At 41.0% G+C, this 16,020-nt stretch overlaps 1 protein-coding gene across 1 annotated transcript in view; it reads left to right on the forward strand.

Moving 5' to 3' along the window:
* Nucleotides 1-3,424: 3,424 nt before the first annotated feature.
* LOC112227846 (V-set and transmembrane domain-containing protein 2A) overlaps nt 3,425-16,020 on the forward strand; it is a 31,983-nt gene continuing 19,387 nt past the window's right edge. The window contains exons 1-2 of the mRNA XM_024392790.2: nt 3,425-4,088; nt 5,241-5,410. Of these exons, the coding sequence (XP_024248558.1) occupies nt 4,010-4,088; nt 5,241-5,410 (249 nt within the window). The 5' untranslated portion in view covers nt 3,425-4,009. The remainder of the gene's footprint in view (nt 4,089-5,240; nt 5,411-16,020) is intronic.

A 16,020-nucleotide genomic window follows, 5' to 3' on the forward strand; every position in this document is an offset into this window, starting at 1 on the left:
GGATCCTTTAAAGAACAGACAAAAAGTGTTCTGGGAACATTCTTTTTTTTTCTCTCCCCAAATGGTAGCTACAGCCTTGCCCCATCACTGCAACTCCTGTACGGACTCAGGAGAGGCGAAGGTCGATAGCCATGCTTCTTCCAAAACACGAGCCCACCAAGCACACTGCTTCTTGACACACTGCTCACTTAACGCAGAAGCCAGCCACACCAATATGTCGGAGAAAACACTGTACAGCTGCGACCAAAGTCAGTATGCATGCGCCCGGCCCACCACAAGAGTCACTAGATCGCAATAGGACAAGGTCATCGCTGGGTCAATTGTGCGCCCCCTCTTTGGATCTGTAGTGATGCCTCTAGCACTGCAATGCAGTGCCTTAGACCGCCGAGCCACTCGGGAGGCCCTGGGAAGATTCCTGTAACATCAGGTGAATGTTTTTTGCATCCTAAAAGAAACATTGTAGAATCCTTCACACAACTGGACAGTTTTTTGTTTTGTTTTGAGTACATACGGTATCTTTTGTAATGTTCCAACCAGACTGTTCCCACAACCTAATGAAACATTATGGAACCTTTACATTACAGACAAAATGCATTCTGGGAATGTACTTGAAATCTCATGTACGACTGGCGACAGGTACAGTTGAAGTCGGACGTTTACATACACCTTAGCCAAATACATTTAAAATCAGTTTTTCACAATTCCTGACATTTAATCCTAGTAAAAATGCCCTGTTTTAGATCAGTTAGGATCACCACTTTATTTTAATAACGTGAATTGTCAGAATAATAGTGGAGGGAATGATTTATTTCAGCTTTTATTTCGTTCATCACATTCCCAGTGGTTCAGAAGTTTACATACACTCAATTAGCATTTGGTAGTATTGTCTTTAAATAGTTTAACTTGGGTCAAACGTTTCAGGTAGCCTTCCACAAGCTTCCCACAATAAGTTGGGTGAACTTTGGCCCATTCCTCCTGACAGAGCTGGTGGAATTGAGTCAGGTTTGTAGGCCTTCTTGCTCGCACACACTTTTCAGTTTTGCCCACAAATTTTCTATAGGATTGAGGTCAGGGCTTTGTGATGGCCACTCCAATACCTTGACTTTGTTGTCCTTAAGACATTTTGCCACAACTTTGTCCATTTGGAAGACCCATTTGCAACCAAGCTTTAACTTATGTCTTGAGATGTTGCTTCAATATATCCACATAATTTTTCTGCCTCATGATACCATCTATTTTGTGAAGTGCACCAGTCCCTCCTGCAGCAAAGCACCCACTCAACATGATGCTTGCCACCCCTGTGCTTCATGGTTGGGATGGTGATCTTTGGCTTGCAAGCATCCCCCTTTTTCCTCCAAACATAACGATAGTCATTATGGCCAAACAGTTCTATTTTTGTTTCATCAGACCAGAGGACATTTCTCCAAAAAGTACGATCTTTGTCCCCATGTGCAGTTGCAAACCGTAGTCTGGCTTTTTTATGGCGGTTTTGGAGCAGTGGCTTCTTCCTTGCTGAGCGGACTTTCAGGTTATGTCGATATAGAACTCGTTTTAATGTGGATATAAATACTTTTGTACTTGCTTCCTCCAGCATCTTCACAAGGTCCATTGCTGGGATTGATTTGCACTTTTTGCACCAAAGTACGTTCATCTCTAGGAGACAGAATGTGTCTCCTTCCTGAGGGGTGCGTGTGCGTGTTGAGTGCGTGGTCCCATGGTGTTTATACTTGCATACTATTGTTTGTACAGATGAACGTGGTACCTTCAGGCGTTTGGAAAATGCTCCCAAGGATGAACCAGACTTGCCACAACCTAAGGAATGTTATGGGAACTTTCACAGAACCAATTTTGGTTTGCTGGGAAAACATTACTGGTACATTCTGTTATACATTAGCTATAAACCTAATGTGAACTTTTGGGGAATGTTCTGTGGTAGTTGTTGCAGATGCTGTGCACCAAATGATTGTGAATGTTAGGATAACATTCCGTATTTTTTAGTGTTTCCTTATCAAAAACATTTTTGTTTATGTTTTGGGGTTGTTATCATCCTAATGTTAGATTAAAAACCTAACTAGAACTTCATGGGAATCTTAGCTAATGTTCTGGAAATGTTCCCGGTTTGCTGGGTAGGAACATGCTATTTCAGTATGACAAACCATGTCTAAGGAGCCTATTAATATTTCATGGTGGATAGAGGTGTCCTTTGTGTGCAGACACAGTGCTCAGGGCAGACTGTCTGTTTCCCTTGATAATGATGGTGACCTAGCCAACCCTTTGTCATTGACTCCCACCAGCATTACCAGTGTATGGTGCTCAAGGCCTTGTAGGCCTCTACATGCTATCAGCATGTTCTGCATGACCAGCTGTCATTAACATGATGACTTCTGGGAAGAGAGAGCTAGATAGAGAGAGCAACAGAGAGAGAAGGTATTATTGTCGAATGCACACTAATGAACGTGGTTGGATGTGAATGTAATTAATTATTGCTAACATCATCACCTTAGAAAAGTGTTTAATTATTTCTGGATGCACTCTCAAAGGAGCTCGTGAAGAATGCTCAGGTTGAGAAAATGGATACTGGCAAGGAGCCAGAGCTGGATGAGCCCCTTTGTGTAGCGTTGCCTGCCCCCCACTGACTATTGCTAGAGAGAGTGCTGATCATCAACAACAGCAACCATAGAGTATATAACTGGATCTAGTTTTCTATTCAATCTGTATCGCTGAAGCATAATAGATTGTGTGGTAGAAATGTAAAGGTCATTTGAAATTGAGCCGACATATGCAGTGTCTAACATGAATGCAGTCTCTGCTAATGCGGGAACGTTGCCTTTTAAATTCAATCACACTGTCAGGTAGAACTTCCACGATATGGTTCGAATAGAGCCATAAGTCTGATTTCATATAAAATACTGCAGTTTATTGTTGCAATAAAGCCAGAATGGGCTGAGCAGGACTTCAACCAGTGACCTGGTGTTGACAAGGAAAGCTCCACTCCAACTTTTCCCCCTCTTTCACTACACTGGTGACAGCAATGGGATTATCTCTCAAGTCTGCATTGCAAGTGTATGTACACATGTCTGTGCTGAGGTTTCGCGCTGGCCAGAAACACATCCTGGGATGTAAGAGAACTACAGCCTCTGGCAAGAGGTCCGGGTCTTGTATGCTTGACTGATACTTGCAGAGTTGCTGGTCCAAGCCCTGTCTGAGCTGTCTCCCCTCAATGGCAACAATATTGTTTTATAGCCTCTGTACCAGTGGGTCTGATCTGTGCCTGCTTGAGTCTCCTCTGACTGCAAACAGTAGCTATTAAACGTGAGATGGACACACCCACACTCCATACGTAAATGCTTCATGCCGCATACCACTTCAGAATCAGATACTGTTATGATGTTGCTTTGAGTGACAGCTCTCTCAGTCTCTTCAATGATTTGGCATTTTTTGGTTGTTGAGAAAAGTGTGGAGCTATTTTGTTCTCCTCACACAAATCTGGGCTTAAATGCTAAAATTATTACTGGGTTTAAAAGTCGCCACTCCTGCTGCTGTACTTGATAATAATTTTCAATCTATAATTTTTAATATCTTTACGTTTATTTACATTTGAAAGGAATGTGAACAACGGGGTTTACAGAGGTGTAAAGAGGTGTGTAGATTTACGAACATATCCGTTGAGTCTAGCTCTACTTGTCGCTAGAGCACCAGGCACGCAATCAGCACGCAATAGGGGAGCTGGACACTGACGTTGCATCAACAGCCACGTACGGAGAGCTGGGAACAGAGGCTATTCTTTTACATACTTCACAACACCTTGTGCAGAGCGCGCAGTCGTCAGTCTCTATCCGCAAAGCCCGTGGCAGCGCACATAAAGAACTTCAGAAGCCTTGCTATAGTTCCAGCATGTTACATATTCGGCATTTTGTATCCAAGCATATCCGCATGGCAACAGTTTAATTTGCTGAGCAGTTTTGGAAGATCGTTTTTTCCTCGGCTGATGTGACATTATCCCTTTGGAATGATGTGGACCTCTCATGACTCTATTGGATTTGTTTTCCTGTCCAGTTTATGTATCCAATTTGGATTCTCCTTTGAAGGTAAATTGAAACATATCGTCATAAAACAAGTATATAAATTCTTACCTATCCGGGCTTGTTCTAGGTAAAAACAACCTATAGGTCACATTTGAGTGCGTATAACTTCATCATTAAAGCTGCAGAGTGCAGACATGAAAGAATGGTTATTACGATTGAAACAAGTAACGAATGCAACATCCATTATGCTTGGCTATAAAATAAATGCAGAAAAAGTAGCTTACCTAGCATTCAACTAACGTTGCCTAAATGAACAAAACGCAACTGTTGATTGCTTATAAAATGGCATCTAGGTATGATTTAGTATTTATTGTAGTTAATGTCTTTGTATAAGTTTGTAGAGTCACAGAGCGCGACATGCATTTAAAGTAACGGATATGCAGAAACAGGGTTGGAAAGCAGAGAGCACCATTGACAGTTACTCTGTTGACATACCAGTGAGATTCTTGATCTGTCCCTCAGTGGTTTCTGTCTACCTTTGAATCTCATCAAACGAAATATGATACATTTGCACGTCTGCCACTGTCTCGGTAAAGATAGTCTGTATCCCTTGCAAATACTTTTTAAGCGCAGTGAGTCTTGCAGGGGAAAACTGTAGGCTACAGTGAGAGTTATTGTGATGTTCAGAGTGTTTTCATGGATTAAACCAGTGTAACATTTGTCAACACTTAAATATATATTCAACATATATGCACTATAGGCTATATTATATAACGTTACTGGTCTTATTTTCATTACACTGTGCGCATGAATTTGGATTATAGTTATTGGAGAGTGAATCTGGCAAACATCTGTTCATGTTTAGTCACTTATTTTTTTCATATGTCAATGTTTGAGAATGCTATTTATATGTTAGGAGGCATCCCTTTATTATAATGATGTGATACCTATCGCAGTGACATTTTAGACGCATAGTGGAGCCCCGCCATTTCCGTGGATTTCGTTCACTATTACGATCACCTACAATTTAATTATACTGCCATTTGTTGAAAGAATAAGACACACGCAATCCCATACACTACCACCATTTTTTAGGTTTTCATATCATAAGTTTGTTAGAAATAGGCTATAGTTGCGGAGGGAAAGGCCTCCATTTCAATAGCCCTACGACCATGGACGCACAGTAATTATACTGACTGTTTCACTCTCTTTCAGGAAAGTTTACGGATATCCCCTCCAATCTAACAGTTAAAGAAGGTCAAAACATTGAAATGGCGTGCGCCTTCCAGAGTGGAACCGCATCAGTTTACTTGGAGATTCAGTGGTGGTTCATTAGAGCGCCAGAAGAACCGAGCAACAGCGAGGAGGAGGATGATGACGAAGAGGTACGTATGGATTTCACTTGCTTCAAATACCTGTTTAAATGTTGAGGACTTTCTTTTCAATATGACGCCATGCCCCTTCACATTGCAATCACATGCCTGCATAGCTGCGCAGTTTCGCCGAAGCCCATTAGGCACAGACAACGCCGTGAATTCTAGCATGATTGGCTTATCATTATCAAGAATAGCATAGTTCCCATAGCCTACATGAAATGTATTATCTGTGATTCTGTCTACCTGTATTTGACTTGGAACTGATTTGGTGTTTTTATCCACTTTTTAAATCCCTATATTATCCTGTAAGACTTACTGTAATAACCTTTGACAACAGATTTACATAAGATGCAGTGGGAAAATAATACTGGTCTGTATCATCTCAGCCTTCTTTACCAAGTGTATTTAACATTAAATCAACATGTACATTTCCCAGGAACCCAGAGCTAATTTAAGTGACTTGGAAATGTAATCTGGAGTATGTATAAGGCCATACGATATATAAGGCCACAGTTAAGTGCATTTATGGTCATTTATGATTGTAGGACCCTCAGAATCAGCATAAAGCTTCACTGACACGTTCTTGCAAATTGACTCATTATATACAGTAAGCCTGAACAGTGTACTTTCTGAGACCCTACACGACTGGCAGTTGTAATGTATTGCTACATTGGACAGCTACCTATGACAGCTTCTCCTTGTGGATAAGGATCAGTTACTTTGTGTCTGCATCTTCTTATGCTCCCTCTATTCAGATGGCTGGTACATTTTAGGGGAGTTTGGCAGTTTGTCATCGCTGACATCAAACAGGGGAATGTTTCCTTTGATAAATGCTCATCTTCCTCGCAGTGAAACCACAATGCATAGAGAGAGCCTGTTCTTGGATATCCACATGGCTTTAAAACAGTTATTACTGCTCCTTTGTTGTCACCCATCATGCCGGCATTGCCAAGGCTTTGATCCATTTGGTTCATCACTCTTAGATGTTGGCTGAAGGAGCTATCGACGCACACCACGGCTTTGTAGCTCATATTATCCAATTCTTTTCATGGCATCTGTTTGAAATGACAAGCAGTGGTTTTCTCTCGCAAGGAATGAGGTTCAACAAAAACACGCTAAGTCATAAAGGGGAACTATAAAAGATGCCATAGAAAACAGTAGAGCTGAGAAAATTAATAAATGTGGAATATGATTTGAAGTCGAACAGACATGCACATATAGACTACAGCGTCCAGTTTAGGACAAAAACATAACAATTGAAACACACTTCATGGGTGGGCACATTGACTATATCAAAGTGGCATCACAATGTCCGTTCTCTAGCTCTGTGAGCTATAGTCCCAATGACACTATCATGTGCAGTGGTTGATGGTGCTCTGAGCTCTCTGCTTTGCCTTGTTTGACTGGATTAAGATGGTGGTCTGTCCCGCTACTCTGATGTTGAAGAGGGGATTCATCTCCTCAAGTCTGGATCTATCGCTATCTGCTTAATCCACAGGTCCACTGTTTGCTATCAAATCAATTTATGGAGTAAATCTTTACAATCCTGTTCGCCGGTAATTCTATTTGGTGTGGGATTAAGGGTAGCTATAAGCAAACGCAAATGGGATTTCCCTTCAAGGTAACAGTTGTGTCTTCCTAGGTTGTTGAAAAGCCTGAAACCATTGATTGACATTGTGTGCCACAGCCTCTCTCAACGAGATAAGATAAGTCTCTCTTTTCTTCTCTGTTAAAGAGGAAGTGTGGTCCAAAGCCTGTGGTCTTGTGGTAACACACCCGCTGCAACCACATATGCCTCCCTACTGGAGACCAGGGTTTAAACCCCGTGTCTCTACTTCTAACCTGTCTCAATAAAACATGAGTCTGAAAGTTGAAGTGTGAAGGTCACAGATGTACAGAACGTCTGTCTTGGATCAAGGTATAGCAGGTCTTTCTATTCCAAGAATTGTAACATGAATAATTCTGGAATTGGCATGATACTGAGAGAATGAGTTTAGACCATTGCAATGTTTAATGAGAGCACATATTTCCTGTTTCAGAAGGAAGCATAAAATCCATAGCTGTACTCAAGCCTCTGGACCTTAGGCTACTATCTCCTTCACCGGCCCTCGCAACTACTGCCCCGAGAGCCTTGTGCCCTGTCTGGCCAAGATAATAACATTCAGAGTCAATACAATGCAGAGGCTCCCATCGACCCCGGTCTCATTAAGAGACCGACACACCACTTTAATGGATGGAAGGTTTTCGGGATCACATGATCAAGATGTGGGTGGTGGGGAACAAGTAGTACAGTAGATTAGGTCCTGCTTACCATCTATTTGTCTTTTTCCCTGCTACTTCACCCTTATTACAGTGTGTCATTAACATTACTGATTTCTCATTTGGAATGGCTCAATTATTGGACCATTAGTGACTTTAGTTGGAGTCAATTCATTTGAAGGAAAGGGTGATGAAGAGATGGGTGAGAAAAAACATACAGAACACGTGAGGCAATAAGGATGCAAAGGCTCCTGGGAAATAACAAACGCCACATGCAATTTGAAGGGTCTGGCTGAGCATTATAATTATTGGAACAATCAGACTATGATGGGAGGCCATTGCAGGTCGTCATAGCAAAATGGCTTCTAGAAGATGAATAAAAACAGAGGCACACATTACAAAATGGCTATCAGCACCGAGTTCTATTAGATACTTATCCTCATGGCTAGCGTGGTCCCAATGGGTGTTAGAAAGTTAGTAGTAATTTGAACAGAGCCATCTGTATGCAACCCATCTGCCGTATCGAGTCCATTGTCACTGACATCAGCTGTACCAACACAAGGTTTTTCTGTGCTAGTTAATTGATGATTTTAATTTAATAATTTTAACTAATTCCTTTGTTAAATATGTTTAATAATACAGGTCCCCGTTTTGCTTTACAAGTTTTCTCATTTTTGTTGTGTGTAATTCTTCACTTTAATCCTTTGATGATACTAGCTACCTGAAACACAAATATGGCATGGAGAATCTCTGGAGTAATCTCCTTTCTCTGCAAGCTTTAAGAACAAAAACTTGTTATAAATCATTATGACAAGGACCAGCACTAACGAAGGGACATCCCTTTCAAATACTTTGCTGCAAATCTTGTACTATAATAATTGTCTCTCAGTGCTTTTTGTCAACATCACACATTTACAACTTTCACTAGGGGCCCCTTGGGAGGGCCTTGGGGGCCACTGAGGTGGCCACAGTAACTAACTAGTGTGATACAGTCAAAGAGTGTGAGGATGTCTCCGGTGTAAAACTGCCATGTGTTAGGCCAGATTAGTTAGACCACCTGGAGGGGAAATTCACACAGGAGATGGATCGGAGCCACTGGGCAAGTTAGAGGATGTAACAGCAATCTTGTCTTCAACATCCTTCAGAGAATTCCCTGCAGGAACTCAGTGGTGATATCAGTGGATAGGGTTATTGAGTGCAATATACAATGGTTGCATGACCCTGACCAGTGTCCAATTTTTTTTTTTTTGTCAAAAGACACCAAACAGAAGTGAATTGTAGGAAGGAATATGACTAACAGGCTTGCAGAGCAGCACAGAGTGGGATGTCTCTTGGCTTTATGACCATATTTGGTGAGAAAAGAGAAAGACAATTCTCCATGCATGAGGTACATCTGACTAAACATAAGCTTGAGAAGAGGCTTTGTCTTGCATGCACTGCCAGCAGCTTCCTCCAATTCAATTTACTGGATCAGAACAGAACCAGTCTTCTTTGAAGACATCAGGCATAGTGGCTGGACTCACAATTAGAGAATGACTAGCATTTGATCTCGTCCACCAAGTCAACGGGAGACGAAAGAAAGCTGATAGTTCGGCTGAAGGTCTATTCATGTGTGTGCATGCTGTGTTTGCGCGTGCGTTTGTGTGTATGTGCGCACTCATAGGTGACCGACTGATGTTGTTGAGTCAAGGTATGAATAGTTGGAGCTGACATGACATGTGTCCCAACATGGCAAACATCACTAGAACAAACATAGTTCAAGGACAACACAAAAAAAACTCCTTTCTTTAAAGATGTGTTTTCTCTGAAAAAACAGACAGACAGAAACCCTGCGGTATGTGGCATTCTGCTTGTGACCCCTATGACCGTTTAGAAACAGCAGCGACACTCAAGTGACATTTCTACCCAGATCCACATTGTCCGCAGTGATAGAATGCACAGGGAGGAAAGGGCTTATATGTATCGCGGAGGGACAGGAAATGAAACATGGACTTGGATGATTGGAGGCCCGGGACGCTCAGTTCCAGGGAAGGATTACAGGGAGAAGGCAGAGATGGAGGTGTGAACGTTACGTAGGATCCAGAACTGCAGTGCGACAGCATCACAATGAGAATCAGCTCATATGTTTTTGAAGGGGCTGTTGATTGTTGAGAAGTGAGGAGATGTGTTTGTGTCCACTGCATAGATCAATGTTAAGGCATGTATCATACTTGAAGATTCTTCTGATATTATGTACTGTATGTTATTTAATACTTTGATATGGATGTGAGATGTCAATCAGAAGTCTCCTTCAATAGGACAAATACATTTGGATATGTTCTATCCCCAAGGGCAAACGCTTGATAAATAGTTTTGTCACATTTTCAACTGCTGGTCTATGAAACTTTTTCTTATTATTGTTCTGATGGCATGATATGTGTGCATAGACCTTAACATTGTTAACCATACATTATACCTAATAACTTGTGCATTAAACACACACCAAACTAAGTTAGGACATACAAATATTTCTGCTGTTATATATTTAAAGTCTTTTGGAGCACTTCTAAGAATGATATTGAATTGAATTATATAGATTACATACTGTGCACTATATTACAACTGTTTCCTCATATCCACTTGAGGAAAGTGTTGTTGGCACATTACCTAAATGTATTTGTTACTTCATGCCGAGTGGAAAATCATAATGGATTAGCCCATTATTCTAATTACATTATTGGGGAAGGTATTCATCATGATCCTGTCTTGGAGATCTAAAATAACGTTAATAAGGTTTGGTCTGAGGCTGGAGTGAAGAGTTAAGTAGGGGTAATGGCCCCTTAGAGTGCTGATCTAGGATCAGTTTGGCCTTTTAGATCAAAATTAGTCTGATTACATGGACAGGGGGGGACCTGATTCTAGATCAGCACTTCTACTTTGAGATCCTTCATGAATATGGGCCCAGCATGTCTCCCTATTAAGAGACTGTAGTGTAGTGGCATCTCCACTTCAAGGTGTGACCCACTGTGGTCCGGTGTTATCAACCTGACTGCTCCCCTACTGTAATAGGATAAATTAAGAGCCCATTGTGGAGCTTTCGCGGATGAATCTCATGGACGTCTGGTGCGAGTGTCAAATAGATGAGTGTCCGCACATAAAAGTGGCTGATTAGATTAAACGTGGCCAATCCCCTTGATGTGTAGGATGACATTGACCATGTCACTGTGCTAGCCTCCCTCTGCAACACTCCCAGATCCCTCTCTCTCTACTCTCTCTGTCTCGACCCGCCCGATCAGCTTCAAATGAACCCAGAGGGAGATAGGGGAGCAAGGGAGAGAGAGAGGCTCCTATATTCTGGGATAATGGAGCTGTCACACTGTTTTGATTCAGGGCATTGATTCCGTCTTTAATTGCTTATGGCTTCCACTGGATAGTGGTTTTGGGGATATCACAGTAATGTATGGTCGTGCAGAACAGTTATGGCACTGATCACACCGGGATATGTAGTCATATGTGCCAATAATCCTCATATCAGTTGTGCCCTTGATTGTCTGAGCAAACGCCCATTTCCTGACACGATAGACTTTGTTGAATGAAAAAGAGAATTGTCTGTGCCTTGTTATTGTTTATGAGTCACACCTGTACAGCCATAACTCTAAATGGACAGGGCACAAGGCAAAAGCTGAAAATAACAGCCATTATCGACTGGATCATTGTGTCATTTGTGATGAATGGGAAATGTCCAAGAGTATAGGCACTTAGCTGGGCTTGGACTGGAAGGTTACACAGGTCATAGCTCAACCCACATCCCCTCTGACACGCCAAAGTCCCTGCACTTTGACTGACTCACACCATACTGTACTGTGCTGCTACGCACCTGTAACCACGCTGACAACCAGTCTCTGATGGTAAATGGAGTCAGAAACCACCTGGACGAAACAGCAGTTAGCCAAGCTGAGATTCTTGCTTAATAATTTTCCATGATGCATTTGGAGATGAGTGAGCAACAAGAGTTTCAAATTAAGCCCCTAATTAGGACTCCCAGTGAAGGTTTATATACTGACAGATTATAAAATTGTCCACTTCTACGACCAAGACACCCTGCCACTTTTGATATTAAGCATTTCAAGTTGGGATACACAATATATCGGTGAACATATTGGATGTCTAGTTTAACGCCGATGTGCAAAACCGATGTCAAAGCTGACGTGCATACCTATATAACGTAGGTACATGGCGCAATGACGCCACGTAAAATATTGCACTACACGTGCAACACAGAATTCCTAACTTATCCCGCAATGTCTGCTATGTGGATCGAGCAGTCATTTGCAAGAGTACGAACATTTCAGCGAGACAATTCGAAGGGAAAATCCATTAAAGCCAAGATAATGGAATTCATTGCTTTTGACAATCAACCATTCTCTGTCATGGGCGATGTTGGCTTTTGCCAACTGGCCGAGCACCGATGCACACTACCAAGTGCACTACTTTTCAGATGTTGCCTGGCCGGAGTTACACAGTAATAGAGTCACTGCTATTAGCTTCATGACATACATAGTACAGAACGCCGTTTGGGTCTTTGCGTGTCAAAAAAGATGCAGTGCACTGTCAAAGCTGTACAAAAAAGTCTGCAAGTATGCAAACATCAGCCACGAACAATGTGTTTTCAACACCGCGTTGGTAATAAAGCATCATTTGTTCGACCGCAACTTCTGGGGTAGCTAGATTTAGCTTAGTACCTAGCTAGCGCCAACACAACCAGCATGAAAACAATGATCAGTAGAAACTGCAGTCATTTTCATTATTCTTAGCAATGATTTAGGAATCATTGTGAGTAAGTAGTAGCTAGTTTGCCACTTGTTGTTCACCTATTGAAATTGAACTTCAGTTCATGAAAATAAATAGCTGGCCAGCTACTTAACACTTTTGCCCAAAGCTAAAGTTATAAGCAGCCAGCTAGCTTTATCTGGCTAGTGAAGCTCGACCAGACCGGGTTACGTGCTGTGAATCGAGCCGCAATAAAGATTAGGGACAATAATGGAATTTGCGGTTTGCCTTAAAAATTTAAGTATGTCATTGACAGTTATGCAAATGAATACAAATAGTAGAATTATGCTATACTTTTATTTTGAAGGCTAACCTGCAAAGTCCACTGTTGTGGCTAGCTTCACATAGATGGGTCCGACCACCATTAATCAAATAAGAACTGTCTTATAAATTAGAGTTGTTTTAGATGATGATAGCTAGCTAACTATAGCTACTGAAACAGATGTCGCTTTGCTATGTTTTTGGGGAAGAACATTGTTTGCATCCATGAGCTAGCTAGCTTTTTTTTATGACCAGCACTGTAGGTGTGCGAGACAACTTTACCAGCATCATAGCATACATATTGATAAATCGTTGTGACATGAAATACGAGTGATAGTGTAATGCATGTGTAATAACTATGTAAAAATGTATGAATGCGTTAAATTATTATGTGATGTGCAGTCACATTCAGGTCCTGATTGGTCAACAAGCTTAATTGACATGTCAAATAGTGTTATTTGACACGTCAAATAGTGTTAAATAATATATTTTCTGACACGCAAAGACCAAAACGGCGTTCCATATAAATCCTGGTTGAGAATGAAACGACTGAATAAATTAACAACGAAACAGCAAGTAAGTGAAAGAAGTAGGTTTTGATTAATGTTTTACTGTTAATGGGGAATGCGTAAATGCCAACAAAATACATTTTGTCAGTGTGTGTGTGTGTGTGTGTGTGTGTGTGTGTAACCTTTATTTAACTAGGCAAGTCAGTTAAGAACAAATTCTTATTTACAATGACGGCCTACCCTGGCAAAACCTGGACGACGCTGGGCCAATTGTGGGCCCCCCTATCTGACTCCTAATCTCGTCCGGATGTGATGCAGCCTGGATTTAAAATTCAAACCAGGGACTGTAGTGATGCCTCTTGCACTGAGATGCAGTGCCTTAGACCGCTGCATCCATGTGTATGCTAACTATTTAACTGTACTAGAATGGTTAAAAGGCTGCTTAAATGTTAAGTATCGGTTATCGGTATCAGGGTTTTTTTGGCAAGGGAAAAAAATCGGATTTCGGTGCATCACTAATTTCAATGGTACGCCGCCTTGTTTTGTGACACAAATTTTAAGTCTGAAAGAGAAAAAGTCAAAGCAATCATTCAGCAGAAAGTGAGAAGTTTCTTCTATACCACAATTTGTATCAGTATTGGAAAGATGTTTTGTTTTTCTTCGCTCCACAGACCTACACTGTAAAAATAAAAAAAATATACAGTACCAGTCAAAAGTTTGGACACACCTACTCATTCCAGGGTTCTTCTCAATTTTAACTATTTTCAACATTGTACAATAATAGTGAAGACACCAAAACTATGAAATAACACATATGGAATCATGTAGTAACCAAAAAAGTGTTAAACAAATCAAAATATGTGTTATATTTAAGATTCTTCAAATTAGCCACCCTTTGTCTTGACGACAGCTTTGCATTCTCTCAACCAGCTTCATGAGGTAGTCATCTGGAATACATTTAAATTAACAGGTGTGCCTTGTTAAAGATAAATTGTGGAATTTATTTCCATCTTAATGCGTCAGTTGTGTTGTGACAAGGTATCGGTGGTATACAGAAGATATATTTGGTAAAAGACCAAGTCCATATTATGAACAGCTCAAATAAGCAAAGAGGACCGACAGTCCATCATTATCTTAAGACATGAAGGTCAGTCAATACGGAATATTTCAAGAACTTTTAAAGTTTCTTCAAGTGCAGTCGCAAAAAACTATGATAAGTCATATTATAAAACTGGCTCTCATGAGGACCATCACAGGAAAGGAAGACCCAGAGTTACCTCTGTTGCAGAGGATAAGTTCATTAGAGATACCAGCCTCAGAAATTGCAGCCCAAATAAATGCTTCACAGAGTTCAAGTTAAACGAGACATCTCAACATCAACTGTTCAGAGGAGACTGCATGAATCAGGCCTTCATGGACGAATTGCTGCAAAGAAACAACAACAAAAGGACACCAATAAGAATAAAAGACTTGCTTGGGCCAAGAAACACGAGCAATGGACATTAGACTGATGTAATCTGACCTTTGGTCTGATGAGTCCAAATTTTTGGTTCCAATCGGCGTGTCTTTGTGAGATGCAGAGTAGGTGAGCGAATGTTCTCCGCAAATGTGGTTCCCACTGTGAAGCATGGTGAAGGTGTGATGTTGTGGGGGGCTTTGCTGGTGGAACTGTCAGTGATTTATTTAGAATTCAAGGCACACTTAACCAGCATTGCTACCACAGCATTCTTCAGCAATACCCCATCCCATCTGGTCTGCGCTTAGTGAGACTCATTTGTTTTTCAACAGGACTATGACCAAACACACTTCCAGGCTGTCTAAGGGCTATTTGACCAAGAAGGAGAGTGATGGAGTGCTACGTCATATGGTTTGGGATGAGTTGGACCGCAGAGTGAAGGAAAAGCAGCTAACAAGTGCTCAGCATATGTGGGAACTCCTTCAAGACTGTTGGAAAAGCTTTCCAGGTGAAGCTGGTTGAGAGAATGCCAAGTGTGTGCAAAGCTGTCAAATATATTTTGATTTGTTTAACACTTGTTTGGTTATTACGTGATTCCATATGTGTTATTTCATAGTTTTGTCTTCACTATTAATCTACAATGTAGAAAATTGTAAAAAAAAATAAAGAAAAACTCTTGAATGAGTAGGTGTGTCCAAATGTTTGACTGGTACAGTATGTTGATTCAACATACTGTACAATTGTAAAGCATGCAGCTGTGATAGGATTGTGAGTTTGAGCAACAAAATATTCCACACAGAAACTTTTGACTGTGTGCCCAACAACTTTTTTTCTTTGCAATCTCACAAACATATTGTAGCTGGTTGCCTTTAAATTGTACGTTGAACCAACATTTATTTTTACAGTGTACACAGAAACCAATACTGTATCTGTACACAGTTTGGGTTTCCATAGCTGTTTGAAATTCAAGGTCAATGTCTACTTTGGATAAATAATCTTGGGATTCCATGCTCTCAGGTGGGAGAAAAGAGAAACCATTTTCAGTGAGTGAAATAAGTCATTTCAATCAATGTGTCAATCATGGAGCAGACCAGATATCTATTTGAGGGGGAGAGGTATCAATCACCCATGCGTGCCAGCTACCAGGAGTGTTAAGCGTTACTGCTCTGTGGTGCCTCAACACCCTCATGTTGACCTATGGTGACAGGTTATATCATGTGGTTGTGTAACGCATGTTAACACATTCTATATGTGGATATACCCCACTGTTAGGTTGGCTTTACATAAAACAAAGCAGTGGAAGTGGTATGATACAATATGTGTTA

This window comes from Oncorhynchus tshawytscha, linkage group LG29 (assembly GCF_018296145.1).
Source record: "Oncorhynchus tshawytscha isolate Ot180627B linkage group LG29, Otsh_v2.0, whole genome shotgun sequence".
Lineage (NCBI taxonomy): Eukaryota > Metazoa > Chordata > Actinopteri > Salmoniformes > Salmonidae > Oncorhynchus > Oncorhynchus tshawytscha.